Source organism: Gossypium hirsutum, chromosome D04, assembly GCF_007990345.1.
Source record: "Gossypium hirsutum isolate 1008001.06 chromosome D04, Gossypium_hirsutum_v2.1, whole genome shotgun sequence".
Lineage (NCBI taxonomy): Eukaryota > Viridiplantae > Streptophyta > Magnoliopsida > Malvales > Malvaceae > Gossypium > Gossypium hirsutum.
Window position 1 is genome coordinate 18,824,048 of NC_053440.1, and position 23,383 is coordinate 18,847,430.

Consider the following 23,383-nt stretch of genomic DNA (forward strand, 5'->3'; position numbering starts at 1 on the left):
GGGAACTAAGGATAACGTAGCATACCGGTTGGTCATTTAGGCTCTAGGCTAACAAACAATGTCTTAGGTCATCTATTAACAATTCAATGAATATAAAACCAAAGCATGCTTCTACTTATTTCAATGAATAGTGTTGAATTCTAATGCATGCATTTACATATTTAACTACACACTTATTAATCATTTGGGAAAAATTTTCACACATTTTTAATTGTCTCTACGCTGGCAATGTAACTAATTCAACTAAATAATTTATTCACAAAGAATAGAATCTCTGTGTTTTGAAGCTTCTCTGTGTTTTGCCTTGTGTCAGATCTTTGCTTTGATGATCCCTGTTGGTTAACAGCCGTCTTCCCCGATTGACTTACTGTAACTGTCTTCGAATACGAACTTGTGTTGTTGACCTCGTTCTCTTTCCTCTTCGAAACTGGCTTTCTGCCACTTTCCCCAGCATCTATTTTCCCACTTCTGATGGCATTTTCTATCATTTCCCCGTTCATAATTATGTCAGAAAAGCTTTTAGAAGCACTCCCTAACAGATGCGTAATAAATGGGGCCTTCAATGTATTAACGAAAAGCATCGTCATTTCTCTTTCTAGAAGAGATGGTTGAACTTGGACAGCAACTTCCCTCCATCTCTGTGCGTACTGCCTGAAACTTTCACCAGGCTTCTTTTCCATGTTCTGCAGAGTAATTCTATCAGGTACCATGTCAGTCACATAGTTGTACTGTTTTAAGAATGCATGTGCTAGATCTCTCCATGAATTAATATGGGTACGGCTTAGTTGATTGTACCATTTGGATGCAGCCCCTACGAGGCTATCCTGGAAGCAATGTATCAGCAACTGGTCATTATTAACATATCCAGTCATCCTTCTGCAGAACATAGTAATATGGGCTTCGGGGCTACTAGTACCGTTGTATTTCTCGAATTCTGGCATTTTGAACTTGTGAGGAAGTACCAGACCTGGAACCAAGCTCAATTCTCTAGCATCAATTCCATGGTAGCTCTCAATACCTTCTATCGCTCTAAGTTTTTCTTCTAGCCATTTATACTTTTTCTCGAGCTGTTTCGGCAATTCATCATTCATTTTCTCGATTGTTTCATCGAAGTCTGGGATAACAAGATTAGCAAGATTGTCTCTAGCTTGGAAGTTTATCGGTGTTTCAGTACCGTCTTGATGTTTGATAGTAACGGAGGATTTGCGCGGATATATCCCCGCTTGTTGAGAAGTAAGTCCTGAGGAATAAACAGGTCCCTCGTTGTCTCCTTCTTCATTGTTGAGCACCAACCCCTTTCCTTTGTCAACTCCTCCAGCCAATAACAGAGTCAACTTAGCCATCATACTCCCTTGAGATTCCATTATTTTTTCCATCATCTTTTGTTGAATCTTCTCTAATTGCTCATTCATTTGCTCTTGCATTTCTTTCTGGAACTGTTCTAGCCTTTGGTCCATGTCTCTAGTTTTGGATCGAGTTTCGTAGCAGTGTTTGATAGCTTGATTGGTTTCCAGATTAACTGATGAGTAATTTAGATTAATTAGAATCCCTTAATGTATTTATTAATGCATATGAAACAATGCAATGCATGAAATGAATGCAGAAAAGGCGTCAATTTGAATTCAATTCCATATAAGAAAACTTTACTAGAAATTAAATTCCTTTACATAAAATGAATTACAAATACGACCTTGCCCTAGTACCCAGAACTCTAATCTTTCTAAGTAACAAAGCCAATTCTTGCCTCCGATCTGACTCTAATTCATACTTCACACTCAGCGTGTCAGCTTGTACTGCTAAAGTCTGTATATGGTCAGCTACTTCTTGAATCTGGACTACAGCTTCCTCAATAAGATGATCTCTGCTTCTAACCTGATTCTGAAAATGGTGAAGCTGTTCATTACTATGACTCTCGTTTGCTTTTAAGTGCTTGATCTGGATCTCATAATTTTGCAGCTCCATCTCTAACTCTTCAATTCTTTTCTCCATTTCTTCAATCTTGCTCAAGCTAGCTTTTAGCTCTATCGTAGAATTTCGGTTTCGATACTGACGAAGGGATCTTTCCAATACAATCACCCTATCCTTTAACTCCCCATTTTCCTTCTGGCTTTCTGACAAACTCTTCTCTAAGGCCTCATTTCGCCTTTGCATCTCTTGAAATATCTGTTCCCACTTATCGGCCTTGTCCTTTTCTCCTTGGATTTCTACTCGTCACTGTTCTGATGTCTTTCCCAGCCCAGCAGTTCTTATTGATAAGCGCAGCTTTTTATAATCCGTCTTTAGACTGCCCAGTTCCTCATCAGCTTTGTTCTTTTCTTTCTTCAACCTCTCATTCTCAAGCTTCTGAACGTCTATGTCCAATCTCAAGTTCTTCTTTTCCGCCTCCATTTGCTCTATTCTTTTCTCCAAATTCGCATTCTTCCTCTCAAAATCTTGTCTTACCATTTCCAACTCAGAAGGAATGACTCGCAAATGCTCTTCTATTGACTGGCTTTCTTTCTGATTTAACTTAGGTGTATTATCATTTATCCTTCTAGCCCACCATTGATGATACCCAGGAGTTGTCATTGGACCCACAGCTAGCCTCTTCATTCGGCGAGTTTGTTTCCACGTACTAACCATCTCTTGAATCTTCTTTCTGTAATCATCATCCTTGTACAAAAATTTACAATCAGCTAACCCTTGGGTCGCAGGTATAAATTGCCTTGACCTATATTGCCTTAGCACCAATAATGGGGCGTATCCAGTAGCTCCCCAAACCCCTAGCAAAGGAACCCAATCAAAACTACCACACTATACAGGATCTCATCTGGAAGTAACCAAGGAGCTCTCAACTCAATGTCCTCCTCTCGAAGATTTTGAAGAATTGCTATCCACTTCTCCTTCGAAATGTCGTCTCTCCTGGGCGTAGCGAATATCTCCTTTAGTGGTGAATAATTTTTAGAGAAAACCCGATACGACACTTTATCCACCTTCCAAAAGTGACTGCGAAACCACGCGAGTAGAAGCTGTGCACATCCAATAAATCTACCTTCACCCGTCTTCCGGCATGCACTCAATGACCTGAAAGTCTCTGCCAAGATTGCTGGAATCGGTGTAACTTTCTTATCAAGCCGGTCGAATAAATCAGTGACTGTTTCATCTACATATCCCAAGGCTTTAGGGAAGACAACCAAGCCATATATACTTAAAGCCAAAACATCTAACCTTTTCCTGAAATCTAGTGTGTGAGGATTGCATCTTTCAAGCCCCTCCAAGGAATGCACTTACTGTCTCCCTTTTGCTTAATTCGTGCGACAACCCACTGTTCGCTCATTCCTGTTACACTCATCAGCTTTTTGGAAAAGGTTGGCACATTTACCACTCTCGAATAGACCCTGTCCACTTGAAACTTTGAGCAACGGAGTAAAGCCATATATTCCTCTATCGTAGGCACTAAATCGACCTTCCCTAACGTAAAGCAACTGTAAGCAGGATTCCAGAATTGGGCGAGAGCTTGAAACAAATGCTTGTCTACCTTCACATCAAGCAAATAAGGCAAATCCCCATAATTATCATAAAAGAGCTGTCTAACCTCATCACTCCACTGACCCCAGATTTCCTTCAATTCTTGCAGATTGTTCTGAGTTGCACTGATATGCGTAAATTCCCATAACTCTGATACATACCCATCAGCCAAACTATCGCCCTTTTCTTGCTGCGTTGTTTCAGACCAAGTTCGAACAGCCGCATTGTCCTCCACTTTATCAAGAAACCCGCTTTTTATGTTAAGCCTTCTTTCTAGCAACTGAATTTGAATTGACGCCTTTTATGATGAAATGAAATGTCATGTCATGCAAATAAAACACCAAAAGTTAGTATAACATAGAAACACAAGATATAATCAAGAAATAATAAAGATCCCTAATTGGATATCTACTAGGATTTAGTATGATTCTACTTAAGGTGGATTCCTAAGGTTCACTATATGTAGTTTAGCTTCTAGAGTAAAGGTACCCAAACCAGCAGATTCCTCAATCCTCACCCATTTTGAAAAAGTTTGATTTTAAAAATCGAGTGGAAAAATGTAATGTTATGCTACATTAAATATATAATGCAATAATACTACAATAGCATAAAAATAATACAAATATATGAACAAATAAATAAAATGATGGCTTGCAGAATATTAAATAAATGGACAAGATAAAAATATGTAAACCTAAATTAATAAACAGATGATTGAAATAAACAAACAAAATATACATGTACCCAAGAAAATATATAAATTTAAAATGATTAAATAGTATCAAAATTAATAAAACATGTATTAAAAAAATACAAGAAATATTAATTTTTAAGGTATAAATACATACGAAAGAAACATTTATATATATTCATATAATAATAACAATAATTTCATAAAAAAATCATTAGAAATACTGATTTTAAGAAAAATATGAGAAATGACTAAATTGGGACAAAAATTCAAAAAAAGGGTGAATCCGCAAATAAATAAAATCTGGAGGACCAAATTGAACGCGTGAATTACATAGAGGGGCTGGAAGGGAAATTTTCCCTTCTCCTCTAAAACGATGTCGTTCAATAAGGGTCAAATTGAAATTAAAATAAATTACAGGGCGAATTTTTAAAAAAAATAAAAACCTAATTATAAAGACATTTAAAGGCGGAGGGGCTAAAAGTGCAATTTTCCCCTCCGCGCAAAAACACGCGGACCCTGGGTCCGGGTCGGGTCGACGCGCGGATCCTTTCCCTCCAAAACGGCGCCGTTTTGATTGGCCTATTTAAGCCAAATTTAAGTCAAAAATTTCATTTCAAAACATTTATAAAAAAACAAAAAAAAAACCTTTTTTAAAAACTCTCTCAACCTTCCTGTCCTCAGGCGATGGGCCGATCATCGAACGGTCATCGGTCGGTCACCGGCCACCATGCCGGCCGTCGATCCCCAGCGCCGGCACCACCATCCGCGGTGGCCAGAAAAAGTAAAAAAATTTCCCTTTCAACCTTATTGACCCCTGATCCTAGATCTGAGCTTAAATCCCACAAAACACCAACGAAAGTGCCCCAAAAGCACTGAAACCTTTCGGCTTTCGGTTGTCTTTCATCGGAGACGACACCCTCAACCGTCCACAATGATTTAGGACTCAAAACAGAGGTTGTATCTCTCCTTTCTTTATTTATTACAGTATGTATATAATAGTAAAAAAAAATAGAGAATAAATAAAAACTACAAAATAACAACCTTTTGATTCGATTTTTTTGCTCCTGATATTGTGAAAGTTGTAGTTTTATTTTTATTTCAAAAATCGGATCTCGTTACAGTATTGCTTTTGGCTTTTTATAGCCGAATGAACAAAATAAATCAAGAAACAAATTTTGATTGATTCAATCTGATTTGATTTGATTTTTCTTTCCTTTCTTGTGTTTATTTCTTGCAGGCGAAGATGCGAAGATCCGGAGGCTCAGTTGCGGCGCTGTTGAAAATTTGAAACCCTAGGGTTTCATCTTCTGTCTTGGGCCACTGTATTTGGGCCACCACTTTGGTTTGGGCCTTGTAGCCCGTTTGTAATCAAACATTATGGACTATTTTTATTTTATTATTTTATCTGTTTTTTTTTTGCATTTATTAGACCGGGTAAAATTGAGGTATTACAATTGTCAAATATTTTTATGTTTTTAACTTAATCATAATAACTTAAATTTGTTGTTGTTAGATTGATTATGTTCTTTAGCTTCGATTTCTTAAAATGTTGTTAATGATGCTATGTGCCTTGGTTGTTCATTCAATTAGAAAAAATCATGACATGTTATATGTGCATTACGAATGTGTGGGTGCAATTGAATTAATTATTTGATCAGACCTCAATTGTAATTAATTGACACAATATCTGATTGGTGCATGTTTGATCTTATTTATGATAAAATTAGGTCAAATTTAGTAATAATATTGAAAAAAACTTTATTACCTTGCATAACCCTAGAATTAATGTGATTAAACTATTTCAGTATAGAAATATTCCGTTACATCACATAATATGAATGACTGCTTATGAAAATTACTAAGTTGATTTAGCATAGACTTATGTTAGAAAATTTAAATAATTTAATAAGTATGATTTCATGGGTTAATAAATAGCTAAGTCGTCATGGATTTCCGTAACATCATTACTAGGTTTTAATAATTCATAGTGAAAGAAGATAACTAATCTAACACATTTATGTTATTGAGATTTGTTTTTGTGAATTGTTGTTTTTTCTGTGTTTTCCTTTCATTTAATTTTACTTAGGTAATTTTTAGTTAATCAAATTAGTTAGTTTGATTCACCCTTAATTATTTGTCAAAGATTGTGTACACTTGCACATCACTCGCATTATCTCGAGACAGTGCTTATCCAATGACCTTTACATAAATGTGTTACCCTCATATGATATCCTTAATCTATTTGGGATAAATTCGTTATCCCAATATGATATATTTTATCTCATAATAACAATTACATCTTCCTTCATGAAAAGTCAATTACTATCAAATAGTAATTAAGTCATTCATCACAAAGACGAACGGCTCGTGACCACTTTTACTTTTCATCTATCATGTAATGCCTATAAAAGGATATCATTTACCCATGTCTTGGGCTATGAATTTCACTATTATGAATGATGCTACATACTGCAGAAGTCGTATACCCAATGCACTAGTTTTTGGTTCCTTACCTATTCGAACTCGATCTTTTACATATATCAAAGTATACGAATCACGCATACATAGTCTATCATCTACTCAGGATTAAGGTATGTCATACATAAATGTCACAAGTGAATAAATCCATAAATGGGTTCAGGATATATTCTTCTTGGGTTATGTTTGATGTACTGTTAGTCCAGTAAATCACATTTATGTCTTTATTTTCTGGGAGCCTACTCCGATGCTCAAGATAAAGTATCTCTCCAATTGGACTTAATTGATGGCATATTAGTCTTTCAATCAGTTTGCTCATTTTTTATTAGAGTAATGACAAGTTTAGGTTCACCTACTAATATAAGTTTTCTTTCTGCATTGCAATCCAACCACATAATATCGCTTAGTATTAGTTAAACATTAGATAATAGGTGAGCTAATATTTGCTTCCATTTTGCTTTGCATGCAAAAACCATTAAGGACAATAGAAAAAGGGTATTAATGTAATTGATGAATAATGTTATTAAACAAGTCTATTAAAAAAAGTACAAGTTTACAAATGAATATAGTACACCTAGTGCACTAGATCCAACAAAACATTGCTGAGTCAATGCTATGGATTGGATGCTGAGTTATTTCTTAAGACTTCGAGATCCACCTACACCTACACACAAAATAAACAAATTGTACGTTGAGCAATGAAGCTTAGTGGTACTTTCATGATTCAAGTCATATAATCGAAAACATTAACATGCTAAAAATGAGAGCAAGCATGTTTAAGTTGCTACCATTCCAATATCACCTATCCATATCACATATATAACCATATATGAATCATATATTCTCAAATTCAATAATTCCATAGAACATGTCATAATATACTTCCTATTATCAATATACCATTTCAATTCAAACCATTTAACACATCAAATCCCATTTTCGTATTGAATCTATTAATTCGCGATGTTTCCATATTGGCCCTCCAGGCTCATATAAACCAATTCGCATGGTCTTTCACATGCTATCTATAATTGCAATTCACATATAAGTTTTTATAATACCAATTCATATTATCAATTCACTAAAAAAATTTCTAATTTATCCATTATATTCATTATAAACCTAACTCGGACTCGAGACAGATACACGAATCAACCAACCAACACACCAATATGACACGAAGTGCCTCATCGGAGCGTCCGAAGTAAATATTGCGCTTAATGTCTCATCAATATAACCGAAGTAAAATGTGCTCCACACCTCATCAGACATCCGAAGTAATAATGTACTCTGCGTCTAATTGGTAAAACCAAAGTATAAACTTGTACACAAATCTAATCCTATGGCATGTCAACTATATCCGACTCTACCTGAAAAGTCAATAGGGTACCAATGATCTAATTTCATTTTATAATCAATTCATATATCGATTCACAGCCAATATCATAATCTCATTTCAATTCATCACCAATTAATATATATATCCCATATCACATAGCATGTTTCATTTCATATTCATATAACGTATCATGTATCAATTATATCATACTATTTTCTTTTTCATTCAATTTAGTCTATTTTCTCGACATTTAATATCATCCACTTCAAATTAATTCATACAAAAATATAAACTTACCTCGATGGTAAATCATGCAATCGACATATATATTCAATGATCTTGAATCATAGAAATACAAACTGAATTCTCTCGTCAATCGTCAACAAATCTCGCTTTTCTTTTCCCTCTTGATGGTCAGATGTCATTTTTAGCTACGTTTAATAAATCAATAAATAAAGCAATATCTGATTTCATCCAATTCATATTCAAATACAAATTCAAACATATTTTGCATTTTGTTTAATTTTGTCCCTATATGCATATCTTTCGATATTTAGCATCGGATCAAAATTCGATTTCACATTCTTTCATTAGGGACCCTATAATTTTTAGTTATATCATAATTTAATGAAATGTTTTCAATTTATTCAATTTGGTTCCTAATGTTACAAAGTTAACTAACAAGTTTATTTAGCTTTACAATTTAGTCCTTATCATAATCTAAGCTTAATATCAATCAAATTCAAGATTAATTCATCAATTTCTCAACAATGGCATCTTGCTAAAAACTTAAAAATTGAGCAAATTGATACATGGACTAGCTAAATCAAGCTCTCATGATCATAAGTCTATAAAAATTATATGAAACAAGCTTTGTTACCTTACAATTGTGCTTGACCCAATGTTGAATGAACTAAAAGCTTCTTTCTTTATTATTTTTTCTAAAAATGGACAGTTGAAACAATGAGGAAGATGAAAATCCTCCACTAATTTTAGTATATATACTTAGATTAGTATTATTTTATCTTAATTAACCATATTTAATTAGTTAATTAAGACATAATTAAGCATATAATTTTTTCTAGACATAATTAAGCATATAATTTTTTCTAAGTGGAATTTATCATCATCATCCACTAACTTATGCCAAAAATTGGTTTATTTCTCTTTTTGGTCCTTTGGATAATTGCTATCTAGGTCCTCAAGCATTTTCTAAATTAAAACTCAATAGCGACTAGACTTTTACAATTTAGTCCCTAAGTTTCAATTAACCATTTTCTCGATTAAATTACTTAATCGATGATGATCACTAAACTAACTATAATTACGACAAAGGCAAGCGCACCTATCGAACAATAGTATAGTTATGGTGAGTAGAGAGTACCGTATCCACGAGGACTAAAAGTACTAGTAATAACTGTTTTTCTATTATTTAGCCGATAAATTGGGGTGATTGTTTTTAATCTAAATTTACTAATCCAAATTAACTAAGAACGCAATAGATTTCTTATCAGATTCTTTAAGTACCAGTGTTTCACTCACTTCGGGTTGTACCCCCTCATCATTTTCCTTATCAGATTCCTGTTGCAGCTTCTTTTCAGGTTCAGCCAACACTTTCCTATTCCTTAATGTAACTGCTTTCACATGCTCTTTTGGGTTGGGTTCGGTGTTACTAGGTAAACTACCTTACTGCCTTTCTAAAACCAATTTAGCAAGCTATCCAATCTGATTTTCGAGCACATGAATCGACGCTTGCTAATTTTTCAAAGCCGTCTCGGTGTTTTAAAAATGGGTTTCTGACACCAAAATAAATTTTTCCAACATCTCTTCAAGGTTTGGTTTCTTCTCCTGCTGATAGGGTTGTTGTTGAAAGCCTGGAGGGGGTTGTGGTCTTTGGTTTCCTTAACTACCCCATGAGAAATTTGGGTGGTTCCTCTATCCTACATTATAGTTATTACTATAAGGATTATTTTGAGGTCTAGAATTATTACCCATATAATTTATTTGCTCTTCTCCATGCTAAGACCGAAGGGTAAATATTCTAAATTATTTATTCCACCTCCATTTGCATCGCACTGCATCACCAGATGTACCTACATAGAAACACATAAACCATAAATTTTTTTATTTAAAAGTTCTACCTGATTCGATAACATGGTGACCGCATCTAAGTTAAAAACACTGGCTGCTTTTGTTGGCTTCGTCCTCATGACTTGCCACTGATAATTATTCAGTGACATCTCCTCTATAAACTCATAAGCCTCTTTAGGTGTTTTACTGTTCAAAGTACCACCGGCTGCTGCATCGATCAATTGCTCAGTTGAGGGGTTCAAACCATTGTAGAAGGTTTGAACCTGTAGCCATAGAGGTAGCCCATGGTAAGGGCACCTTCTCAATAAATCTTTATACATCTCTCATGCATCATATAGGGTCTCTAAGTCCATCTGCACGAAGGAAGAGATATCATTCCTTAACTTAGTTGTCTTAGCTGGTGGAAAGTACTTCAGTAAGAATTTCTCAGTCATTTGATCCCATGTACTGATAAAACCTCGTGGTAAAGAATTCAACCACTGTTTAGCTTTCTTCCTCAACGAGAAAGGGAACAACCATGAACGAATGGCATCGTTAGAAACACCATTTATCTTGAAAGTATCACATACTTCTAAAACATTATCCAAATGAGTATTTGGATCTTTGTCTTGCAAACCATTAAACTGAACAAACTGTTAACCATCTGAATAGTGTTCGGCTTTAGTTCAAAATTATTCGCAGCAATGGTGGGTCTCACAATACTCGATTCAGCCCCAGTTACAGTGGGCTTGGTTCTGATTTGCAGGATTCGCAATAACCACAAGAGGTAGTTGATTATTCTGATTATCAGCCATCTCCTCAGTAATAATAATAACGTCCTCTTGCTCTTCCACTATATTCTGTCGATTCTGTCTTGCTTCTCTATGGTTTCTACGAGCTGTACTTTCAATTTCACTATCAAATACTAATGGTCCCGACAGATTTCTTCTAGTTATAAACTAAAGGAACCTGCCAGAAGTAAATTAAAATAAAAATTAGAAAACAAAAATTAAACTAAAAAAATAAAATACAATAAAAAAATGGCTAAATTAATAAAAATTGAGTGTTCCTAATATTTTAGTCATCGGCAACGGCGCCAAAAACTTGATGATCACTACACTAACTATAATTAGGACAAAGGTAAGCGCACCTATCGAACAATAGTATAACTATGGTGAGTAGAGAGTATCGTATACACGAGGACTAAAAGTACTAGTAATAACCGTTTTTCTATTATTTAGCCGATAAATTAGGGTGATTGTTTTTAATCTAAATTTACTAATCTAAATTAACTAAGAACGTAACAAAAAATGAAATAAGAAATAATCGAATAATACCAAAGAGAAAGACAATACCCAGGAAAGAATCCACCTAGACTTCACTTATTATTCTGAATTTGAATTAAATGATTTATTCACTTGTGTCTTGATCCGTAAAAACCCCTAAATTATGTTAATATCTCTTTCAAGAGTAAAAACAACTGACTCTAAGTTTATTAATTAAAATCTCTTTCTAATTAAAACCTCTATTTTCGCATTAACTCGATCTATGGATTCTCCTATTAGATTTGACTTTAATCCAGTAGATTTATGCCGTCCTATTTCTAGGATTGCATGCAACTCCACTTAATTATGCTAGATCTACTCTTAAATAGGGACTTTTACTCCACTAAAATAAGCACATTAAACATGAATTAATATCCCAAAAATATTAAAACACGAAATAAGCATACATAATTGAGAACAAGAATTAAGTATTTATCATGTAATTCAGAAATCAAATAATAAGATTCATCATAGGTTTCATCTTCCCTAGGTATCTAGGGAATTTAGTTCATAATCTGAAATGAAAACATTTCAAAGTCGGAAAAACCACAAGACATAAAGAAATTCACTAAAACTTCGAAAGAAGTTAAAAGGAGATCTTCAACCTTGAAGGAGATCTACTTCTGAGTTGGCTTCGATGGTGTTCTTCGAGTAATTTCTTCAATCTTCTCTGAGTGCTCCCTTAGGTCTTCTTCTAATTGTTATTTATAGACTTTAGAATGCTCAAAAAGCCTAAAAATGGGGTTTTTCGCGTTTGGGAAACAGGGTGCAAAATCGACACGGCCTGGCACATGGGCGTGTGGCCAGCTCATGTGGAAATGCTCAGGCCGTATGGATGCTAAAAATAGCTATTTTTTCTCGGTTTTAGCTTATTTTTAGCTCCTTTTGCTCCACTATACTCACCTAAGTATAAAAATATGAATTTAAAGGATTTGGAGCATCAAATTCACTAATTTACATAATAAATCATCCAAAAACGCATCAAGAATGCGATTAAAAACATGTTACTTTTATAGTTTATCAATCAAATTTTATTATATTTTTATATTAACTCTGTAAATGATCCTATTTTGTATTTACGAACTCGGTTTATGGTAATGAGGTTTCGAAATCACATTTTCTAACACCATTAAAGACTTAGTCGTTACACATAGTCTAATCGAAATTGAGCAAATTGATTGAAAGACTATTATTTTGTCTATCAAGTCCAATTGGGAAGATGTCTTGCCTTGGACGTCGAAGCAAATGACTCCCAGAATATAGACATATAGATGTCATTGTCTGACCAACAATACATCAAACAAGACCCAATTTGAATTTATCCTAAACTCATTTATGGATTTATTCACTTGTGACATTCATAATGTGACATGCCTTAATCCTAAATGGATGATGGGCTATGTATGCGTGACTCGTATACTTTGATGTACTAAAACCTTGAGTTTAAATATGTATGGAATCTAAAGCCGGTACGTTGACTATACAACTTCTGCATGATGTAGCATCATTCCACAATAGTTGTAAAAGCCCGATTTTTTGTAGTGTCGAAAATGGCGGTTTCGGGACCCTATTCTCCGATGATCAAGTCTGATAATTATAATATTATATTGATTTTTTGTTAAATAATTTTGTTAATTGGATAGTTAGTTAAGGTACAAGTGTGTTGATCCTAAAGTTAATGGTGTTGGAAAATGAGGTATCAGGACCTTGTTTCAGTAAACTGAGCTCGTAAATATTTTTATTAAATATTTCCAAAGTTATTATATAGATGAATCAAATTTTGGATAGGAAATTTTACCAAACTAGTGATTAATTATGGTACAAGGACTAAATCGTAAAAGTTACAAAAGTTTAGATGTTTTAATTGTTAAAATACTTATTTTGTAATTGAACTAAAGTTCTAATTGACAATTAGACCATTTGGTTTTAGAGTGGATGGTTTTGGTGGTTTAAAATCTAAATTAATATGAAAAATTAAGTTAAAATTATAAGATAAAGATAAAAGCATAAAATAATACAAAAATTAAAGTGGAATGAAAGAGAAGGGTATTCTTCGTCATCCAATGAAAATATCAAAGTTGAAGAAATAAGAATCAGCCTTGAGTTTCAAGCTTTTCGCCTTCAATTAGTTAGGTAATTTAAGCCATTTCTTGTAATTTTTATGTTTCTAAAGTCCCCAGAGCTTGATTTAGCTAACTCGTATGTCAATTTTTGAAATGTTTCCATTGATGAATCTTGAATCTTTTAATATTAAATGGTGTGATTGTAAGCTTAGATGTTATAAGGGACTAATTTGTAAAGTAAAATTTGTTAGTTTTGAGTGTAGGGACTAAAATTTAAATATTTTGAAAGTGACATGAAATTTTTGTAATTAATGATTTTAGATGGTTATAAAAGGATGAAATTGAAATCAGATTAAAAATAGTGCTTAAATTTGAAAGATATAGCTATTTTAGTTTTAAGGACTAAATTGAATAAAATGAAAAAAATTAGGGAACTTTCAAAAATTGAAATTTAATTGATTTGTACTTATAATATGATGGTATAAGGTAATTGGAATTGATAAATTTTAATGAATTATTGTAGATCAAGAATTGAGTCAATTGGAAGATAATCGAGGAAAATGAGAAATTGCATATTAGTCCCTAAATCCTAGTTATTTTTAGAGGTATGTTCATATGAGACTTTGTTAATTCGTAATATAATTGTATTGTTTTGTATTGTATTGTTTTCTATCTTGAATTACTAAGTGTATATATTGTTGTTGGCATCAAATGGACTAAATTGAAAGAAAATAAAATATATAGTAAATATGAATATGTACGCACTATGGAATGAATGGGAAAATGGCTATATGATTAGATAGTTTGTACATTATGATATTATATGGCTTAAAATGTATATGATTGCACTTTGGTGCCCCTAACTACACTTCAATGCCCCTATTAACACATCGATGCCTTTGTTTGCACTCTGGTGCCTCTGTTTGTATTTTGGTGCCTTTGGTTACTATTTGGTACCTTTGTACAACACGATGGTGCTTTCTGGTGTGGTATAGTTACCCAAGTATCCAAATTTATTTAGTAATGTTCATGAATTAATAAAAAAAAGGAAATGATTGTTAATTATTTTAAGATTATGTTAAAAGGATATATGATGAATAAATTATATGTATAGTTTTGAATTGATGTAACATAAGTGGATGGTAATGTCTTGAATAATATATATTACTTGTGATAGTGTTATATATATGTAAATACTCAAATATACGTGGGGTTCACGATATTACTGATCAAGTTAATGACAACATGTGTTCTGAACGGATACATACATTTGTTAAAATAATGATGGAAATGGTTTATTGATGACGACCCCGTTGCATGGTACTAGATCGAAATAATAAGTAAGTGTTGGACTGATATATGATTTGAATGTCTAATGAGCTTACCTTATTGTTGTGAATTGGTATAACAGGCATAGGTCGTAAGTTAGTTGTTATGATGTGTTGAATTTAAGGTAAATTTATTGTTTTAATACCTATAAATTTACTAAGGAGTTGTAACACTTACTTGGTTATGTTTTTATGTTTTTTAGTTGTCTTTTGCGGAATGTGAAGATCGAATCAACTCCGAACTCACACTATCTAGTCTTCACTTCGATAGTCTTTTGATCATGTTTAGATCAGTTATGTGGCATGTATATGGGCTTCATATGTATATGTGTTTGCTTGAACGGTTGTGACTTTGATCTATAGGTAATGCTTGCCTTTTTATGGTCATATGTGGTGAAATTTAACGACTATAATGGCAAGGTGTCAAGCAGAGTTTAAAGTATGTGATTGGTAAATTTTGAATATGAATTTATTGAGTTTGAATGTTAATGGGAATGTTGAACCTTTATGTGTTGAATGGACTAGTTTGGAAGTAAAAATGTGGATGGTATCGTATGCTTAAATGGTTGGTGAATGTACAAATTGCAATGTTATGTTTAGATACCTAAGTGCGGTTTAAGGAGTGGTAGAATTAGAATGGTTAGTAATATGTTTTGAGTATTTATGAATGTTGAATTATGCAGGTTTGATATGTGTCTAAAGTACTATTTGAATTGGTAATTGGTTTGTGTGTTAAAAATAACTCAAATGCTACATTTTTGGACTTCTGCCAGGAGGTATCAATACCTTTAGTTAAGGTATCGGTACTTGACCCAATAAACGATACTTTAAAAACAAATAGAATGTCAATTTGGTATCAATACTAAGGCAATGTATCGGTACCTTTGAAAAAGTATCGGTACACTGGTCTATGTATCAATACCTTTTGACTTTTATTTTGATTTTTGACAATTCGAAGCTAAAAGTGGTATCAGTACCTTGTAGGGTATCGATACCCACACTCATATTTTTGAAAAGTACAATTTGGTCCTTTTTCATACTTGAATCAATTTAAGAACATTTATAAGTCAGATTAAGTCCCATTTTTGTTTGTAAATCCTATTGTACATGTATGTTATGATATGATTTGGTGTTTGACTTGAATGAATTGATAAAATCTGTATGTGATTGCTTCGATGATTGTTGTAACATCTTATAGCTTGGATCTGGCAACTGGGTCGGGCTAGGGGTGCTACTATAGTGGAATCATAGCCTATAAGAGTAAATGATATCCTCTCATTGTCATTACATGATTGATGAAAAAGGAACATGGTCATAGGACATTTGTCAAGACAAATGGTTTAACTTCCTCGAGTTTGTGGGATGGGAAAACATTTTTCAACAAGCTACGAGACTGGCTAGGGAAATCAATCGAGTGAGAACAAAATATGCAAATGTGGTTGCAACAAAACAACGAATTGACAAGGTGATCTATTGGGAGAAACCAGCATGAGTATGGCTCAAAGTTAATAGAAATGGAGCGTGATGCATAGTTACAGAGGCACACACGAATGGTAGAGTAATTCGAGATGACGAAGGTTCATGGGTGGCCGGTTTTGCGAAGAATGTTAGGACTAGCTCGATGATTGACACAAAGTTGTGGGAAGTACTCGAGGGAGGGGCTCCAACAAGCACAAAATCTAAGAGTAAGGACAGTAATTTTGTAAAGTGATAACATGGTGGTTACAAGGCTAGTAAAAACACAGTAGATGGGGCATGATGATAATGCACTGGTGAGGGCCATCAATTTCTACGGGCTCCATACGAGGTTACTCGGCTCCTTCAAAATGATGGAAACAATATTGGTGCTATTAGAGTAGTCATCATTTAAACTATTTCTAATTTGTTTTCCTTATAAAAAGTAAAGCATGCTTCAAGATAGTGTTATACATTCAATTGAGATTCTTTCACTTTCATCGTTTCATATAATCTATATTTTATGCGTGTTATCCTAGTGTCTCGTAGTGATATTATATGGATATTTTTTTATCAATTAATCCAACCAGTTAAAAGTAATAACTAACGAATCTTATCAATTTAATTTTCAGCTAATTATTGACAAAAGTATTTTTTAATTTTAAATCACATCTTTATTTTTTATTTTCAGATAAATTACTCTAATATTAACCCAAATATTTAAACTTTTGTTTTGATTGCTTAATGATGAAATTTTAAAATTTAATCAATAAATATTAATGATATATTTTTTTATACGTAAACACTTCAACATCACCAATACGGCAATATAACTTCACTGATAATTTCATCGTGTATTGGAAAATACAAATATTTTAAAGCATTGTCTCCTTGTTTTAACAATGATACATTCTTATCTATAAACTCATGTTTATTAATCCTAAATCTACTTTCCTCCATTTTCCTTAAAAGCTTTCTACCTTTTTTATTATTATTTATTTTACTGATATTTTTGGTCAAAAGCTTTAATTCCAAGCACTAAATGCATGTGCATAGTTTACTTGCTTTGCTCATTACTAAATAAATAAATAAGTATCCCAATCCAACAATTTATTATTATCAATGCCATACTGTTTTCTCTTTTAAAGAAAATAGTAGTGTTGAAAATATATATATATATAAACCAGATGGATTTAATCCACAAGTGAAGATTTATTTGTCCAATAGTAATTGTAAAAAAAAAGTAAATCAAATTTTTTAATGATGAAATTTTGAATAATTCTACGTTGTACTTTTAAATATTTACAATACAACAGATACATTAAATAACCCAGCACGCATTGGCACGATATTTTGTTCCAGTTTTAATAATTGTTTAACTGTATTTCAAATTTAAAACTCTTTATGTATTTCAAATTTAAAACTCTTTATAATTTTATAAACTACCTCTATTTATTTTGTTAAGGAGATACCTGTGTGATTATAAACATTACAAATAAAATCATATATTAATTAGAATACGGATATCTAAATTAAAATAAGTCTGCTGAGATTTAAATTAAAATAAATTTAGATTAAATTTAAACTTGACAAAAATTCTAAAACCTTAATCTTTTCTCATCTGTTTGAATTAAAATTTTAAATATATCGAATTTAAAGAATGAAAAATATCACAACTTTTACTTCTTCCTCTAATTTTTAAATCGAAACAAAAACGGGTCGTTGTTTTCATTGCAATAATAATATTAACTCACATGAAACAACATATTTCTTAATTATAAAGGGAACCTATTTAGAGTCCTGGGTGTATGAAATAAATTTTATGTTTCAAAATATAATTTCAAAAGTAGAAAGAGAAATATATGGATTCCTACCTTGTAAGTGTAAATATCATGGGCCACCATTGACAACCATTACCAAGTTTTTTTTTTTTTTAAGATTTCCAGGTTTTTATCTTTTATAAAAGAAACAAAAAGAAATAAAGAAAAAAGTTGAATTAAATAATAACTTGATATATTTCCATCATTTGCGAACTTTAGAATATTCTAAAGCTGCTTATAACCTCAGTACAAATGCTGTACTTATTGGATTCTTAAAAGCAAAAAACACAATGATGATCAGTTTCTTCCCCTGCAATTTTTTTCCCAGGATTCAATTTGTATCTTTTTAAACCTAATAAATTGTTCCTTTATTTCAGTTTAATAGCAGCAAGCAAATTTGTTATTATTATTATTTTTTAAAAATTGCAAAGTTCACAATATCGAAACTTGGAACAAGCCCATGTGCAGCTTTACCTGTTTAAGGGGGAAAAAAAAAAGAAAAGAGAAAAAAGAAAATTCAAAGCATTTATTTGAATCTGAAAAAACAGACAAACAAGAACATAAAAGCACAAAAAATAAAGAAACTTGCATGGCTTATTTGGTTTCATGTCTGTTTTTACACCTCATGACAACCAATCACAATCATTGGAGATTGTGAAAGTTAAATGTTATAGATGTCAACACAACCACTCTCTACTTTGTAGCATTCTTTGGGAATTTCAGTGGCATCTTTTGGGATCTGAATATTGAGTGTTTTGTTCTTCTTATTTATGTTAGAATTTAGAGTGATTTGGCCTTTAATCGTCTCATTTAGAACAACTCTGTGGCTTAAGGTCGTTCCTAACTGGAGTTTTGTTTTTGTTTTTTTGTCTGTTTTGTACTCTCATTCTGTCATCCTTCTCTTTTTCAGTTCAAGTTCTACATTGTTACTGAAATCCCATTTTCCAGGATTTCCAAAAGTTTCCATCTTTGAAAATCCAGAAATATTACTTCTTGATTGGTTTACAGTTTTACTAAGCCCCATGTTCTAGTATTCACCAAAGTTTCCTTTTTTGAAAACCCAGTCCTGTTTTTGGATTTCTGATTCTGGGTTTTGCTCATTTTTCTGATTTATTGATTGGTTGATTCATGGGTGAGTCAAGATCCATTGGTTTTTTCTTTCTTCTTCTGATTTTCTCCACTTGTTTTGGGGATCAAACTTTGGATAAAATCACTGAGTTACCCGGACAGCCAAAGAATGTTGGATTCAATCAATATTCAGGATACGTGACAGTGAATCAACAAGCTGGAAGGGCATTGTTTTACTGGTTGATTGAGTCACCAGTGAGTCGTAAACCCGAGTCAAGACCACTCGTTTTATGGCTCAATGGAGGACCTGGGTGCTCCTCTATTGCTTATGGAGCAGCTGAAGAAATTGGTCCTTTTAGAATTAGACCTGATGGAAAGACACTTTACTTGAATCGTTATGCTTGGAACAACTGTAAGCCTTTTGTTATGAAATGATGTTCTGCTTTTGTCCGTTTGGTTATGTCTGAATTTCATTTAAGATTGTCTTGTTTGAATTGTTGTGTAGTAGCAAATGTGCTGTTCCTGGAATCTCCAGCTGGTGTTGGGTTTTCATACACTAACACAACATCAGATTTATACACTACCGGTGATAAGAGAACTGGTAATTATATGTTAATGCATATTCAGACCGAGTCACATACATGTAGTTAGTTTTGCCTAAGTTTTTGAGGGAATTGGTTCATATGGTTTAGATTGTAAGAGACTTGGTGTTGTGAATTTACAGCTGAAGATGCATATGTTTTTCTGGTTAACTGGTTTGAAAGGTTTCCACAATACAAGCATAGAGATTTCTACATTGCTGGTGAAAGTTATGCAGGTCATTTTTTCACTTTAATACCTGTTTTTCTTTTTTACTGTAATATTTTACTTTGGTTCATAGATGAACAAAGCCTGAAGTTTAAGCTAAATGACTAATATAATTTCAGGTCACTATGTTCCTCAATTGTCTCAACTTGTTTATGAAAGGAACAAAGGGGTTCAGAATCCTGTTATCAATTTCAAGGGATTTTTGGTGAGAATGTCTCCGATTCTTTGTGTTTCTTGAAGCATCTATGTCCGACACCAGATTCCTATGCATTTCCAGACATGATTGCAACTTCAATTGTTGTAACCTGTGCAAATGACTTGTGTTTTTGTTCTGTCATAATATATATAGGTTGGAAATGCTGTAACGGATGACTACCATGATTTCATTGGCACATTCGAGTACTGGTGGACTCATGGTTTGATTTCTGATTCAACTTATCGAAGTTTACGAGTTGCATGTGACTTGGGATCCTCTACACATCCATCTCTGCAATGCATGAATGCTCTTAGAGCTGCTCAAATTGAGCAAGGGAACATCGATCCATATAGCATCTTCACTCAACCTTGCAAAGATACTTCAACATTACGGCATAACATGAGGGGTCATTATGTAAGTTCTCAATCAATCTGTTCTGTTTTTTCTTCCTATGAACACTATAATGGGGCCTTTCCATTGATCTCAAATATGAATGTTTGTATCATTTCGCCATTGTTTTATCAGTAATCTGCATAGTTTTACAAAAAAAATCAGATAAATTTGAAACTTAATCTTCACATCCAGTCTTGTGTCTCAGTGTGACTAGTTTTCTAGTGGGAATTGGCATTAAATCTGTGGGCTTATTTCGTATAACTTGATGCAGTTGTTGAATTTCAATTCTAAACTTTAAAGCCGTGGAGGGTCCAGGAGGCACCATTTAGTTAACAAAAATTCTGCAACCACAGTTGTGGACCACATAGTACTCTCCTGTTAAAGTTAAGATTATTTGAATAAAGAGATAAAAGATAAAAAAGAGTCTTGTATTCAAATTTAACCTTTGTACAGTCATGGCACAATGATATTTGAACTCATGTGTTAGTATCAGATGTGGGTATTCGAGTGTTAGTTATCAAATGTGAGTATGTATCTGATACAGGTATGTTCAATTATTTCCAAGGTTCTCTATATAGGTATATTTGTTTTTACGCAGATGATAAACACAAACACTCAGGAAAGAAGTAAAGAGTCAGTTTCTGTATTTACGTATACGATCACATTTTCCAAACAGACTGTTTTGAATTGAAGTTTTTCTCCAATTTTGTTCTTTTGAAATCCCTTTATAGAGCTTGGGTTGGATTGTTTCTTAAAATGCAGCCCTGGATGTCAAGAGCTTATGATCCATGCGCCGAGAGATATTCGAAAGTGTATTTTAATCGTCTGGAAGTCCAGAAGGCACTTCATGCAAATGTAACTGCTCTTTCTTATCCATGGCAAACATGCAGGTATGCTATTTGATTTTATGAATCTCAGTTAATTTCTTTCTGGTATCCTGCATTTCATTTTTTTTAAGCATCTGTATTTGACACATATTCCGATAGTCGATTGCAGATATGATCACTTTCTGAATACATCGAGAATATTTAAAATATTTGTATCGAACATATACTTTTTCCGAATCTGTAAATCTTTGTTTTACAGTGATATCGTTGGAAATTACTGGACGGATGCTCCTCTCTCTATGCTTCCTATATACAAAGAACTAATTGCTGCTGGTCTTAGGATTTGGGTATACAGGTTAAGTTTCGGTCTTTCGTTTTTCTGTTTCCATAAATTGTCATAATGCATTCTGATAGAAGTGTTTGTGCAGTGGAGACACTGATGCAGTAGTTCCAGTGACGGCAACACGGTACTCCATTGATGCACTGAAGCTACCTACCGTCATTAATTGGTATCCTTGGTACGCCAATGGAAAGGTGAGTACCTATATTATTATGATTATTATTATTATTATATGGTTGAAAATACACTTGTTGAGAATCATTACATATTTAATATATTTTTTTATTCATACCATAAAAAACTTTGACTTTTTTTCTGGATTATTGGAATTGGATACTATTAGATACAATCATTACATAATTTTGCTGTTAAGTTGGAAAATAAGGTTGAGAAAGAAGCAAGATGAGGGAAAAAGAAAAGAGATTTGATACTTATTTGTTGATCCGATCCAGGTTGGTGGGTGGAGCCAAGCATACAAAGGGTTAACGTTGGTAACAGTGACTGGAGCCGGTCATGAGGTTCCCCTCCACCGTCCCCGTCAAGCTTTTATTCTTTTCCGATCATTCTTGGAGAACAAACTGATGCCAAGTTAAAAAATCTTATCGATATCCATGTTGCTCGAACTTTGGTGAGTTTGAAATATTTAAGTGTATGGTCAAACTTTTATAAGTTTTTCATATACATGAAGGGTCGTACACTGCTGGACAGAGAAAAAGAAGAATCCGGGTAGCATAGGTTAATGTTAGTATTCATTTTTTCTCGATGAATAAATGAAAAAGAAAATATAGAAATTTTTAATACAAATTGTCAAGAAATTATGTTGAGTGATCACTAAATTGTAGAATATTTTTATGAAATGTATTCTTTATAGGACTTTGAATAATTGAAATTGCAGATGTGGTTCAAAGTAAGTTGTTAATAAATATTGTCTTCATAGTTGATGAGCAGCTTTTTCAGTTAGGTTGCTTTTGTTGCTTGAACGAACATTGGTTGTTAGCTCTTTGATGAGACATTAAATGTAGGTTAGGTTTAGAATTTGTTTTTTTAAGTTCAAACTACCATATCTTTTTAAAATATATCAATTTTATTCTTCTTATTTCAAAAAAGAATGAAAAGCATTTTGTTATTATAGGAAAATTGTGTTTCTCATGGAGCAACAAATGATTTTCAATTGAGGGATCCAGTACTTAATGTAAAACTAAAACACTATTTCAACAATCCAACAGTCTCCATATATAAATTATTTTTTTAAAAATATTTATTTAAGTCTACTAAATATATAATATATAAAAATATTTTAGATCGATATAATAGAGATATCAGATCGATTCAAAATTTTACAGGTACATATATCTTAATGAATTCGATGGTTAGATTATCAAAATACTAGTCATATAAAAAGAAGTTACGAAAATGTATAAAACCACTTTAGTTTTACACAAATGTAAGTGGATGGATCCTTTCTCAATTTTAATTTTAAATTATGAAATTCTATCATTTGGTTTTAATTAGAAATTGTAAAATTTGTTAGAAAAAATAAAGATAATCATTCAATACGCTGGCGGGTGGAAGTTTTGACTCCACAGACGAGGTTGAGATTTTATCGTGTGTTCTTAAATTATAATTTTAAGAAAAATTAAAAATAAATAAATAAGGCATATGTCAAAATATCA

General features: G+C 32.8%; 2 protein-coding genes and 1 non-coding gene across 5 annotated transcripts; 2 read left to right on the top strand and 1 right to left on the bottom strand.

Annotated features, from left to right (window-relative positions):
• Positions 1-1,677: 1,677 nt before the first annotated feature.
• On the bottom strand, positions 1,678-2,151 carry LOC121216094 (centromere protein F-like). The gene has a single exon (XM_041091394.1). The coding sequence runs from the start codon at positions 2,149-2,151 to the stop codon at positions 1,678-1,680; it is 474 nt and encodes a 157-aa protein (XP_040947328.1).
• An 8,237-nt stretch (positions 2,152-10,388) lies between these two features.
• Positions 10,389-10,495, top strand: LOC121216620 (small nucleolar RNA R71). Its single transcript, XR_005912800.1, has one exon. It is a non-coding gene; the product is annotated as a small nucleolar RNA R71 (small nucleolar RNA).
• Positions 10,496-18,609: 8,114 nt separating this feature from the next.
• On the top strand, positions 18,610-22,649 carry LOC107899453 (serine carboxypeptidase-like 27). Of its 3 annotated transcripts, none has more exons than XR_005912611.1 (9): positions 18,610-19,559; positions 19,653-19,748; positions 19,872-19,964; positions 20,074-20,159; positions 20,304-20,564; positions 21,306-21,433; positions 21,630-21,717; positions 21,799-21,904; positions 22,163-22,205. XR_005912611.1 is itself a non-coding variant. In XM_016825180.2 (9 exons), exons 1-9 carry the CDS (start codon positions 19,208-19,210, stop codon positions 22,301-22,303), a joined length of 1,356 nt encoding a protein of 451 aa, XP_016680669.2. In that variant the 5' UTR covers positions 18,622-19,207; the 3' UTR covers positions 22,304-22,649. The 3 variants fall into 3 exon arrangements, 2 of the variants coding, with proteins under 2 accessions (XP_016680669.2, XP_016680668.2); XM_016825180.2 differs by having other exon boundaries at positions 18,622-19,559; positions 19,656-19,748; positions 21,630-21,725; positions 22,163-22,649; XM_016825179.2 differs by having other exon boundaries at positions 18,626-19,559; positions 21,630-21,725; positions 22,163-22,649.
• Positions 22,650-23,383: the final 734 nt, after the last annotated feature.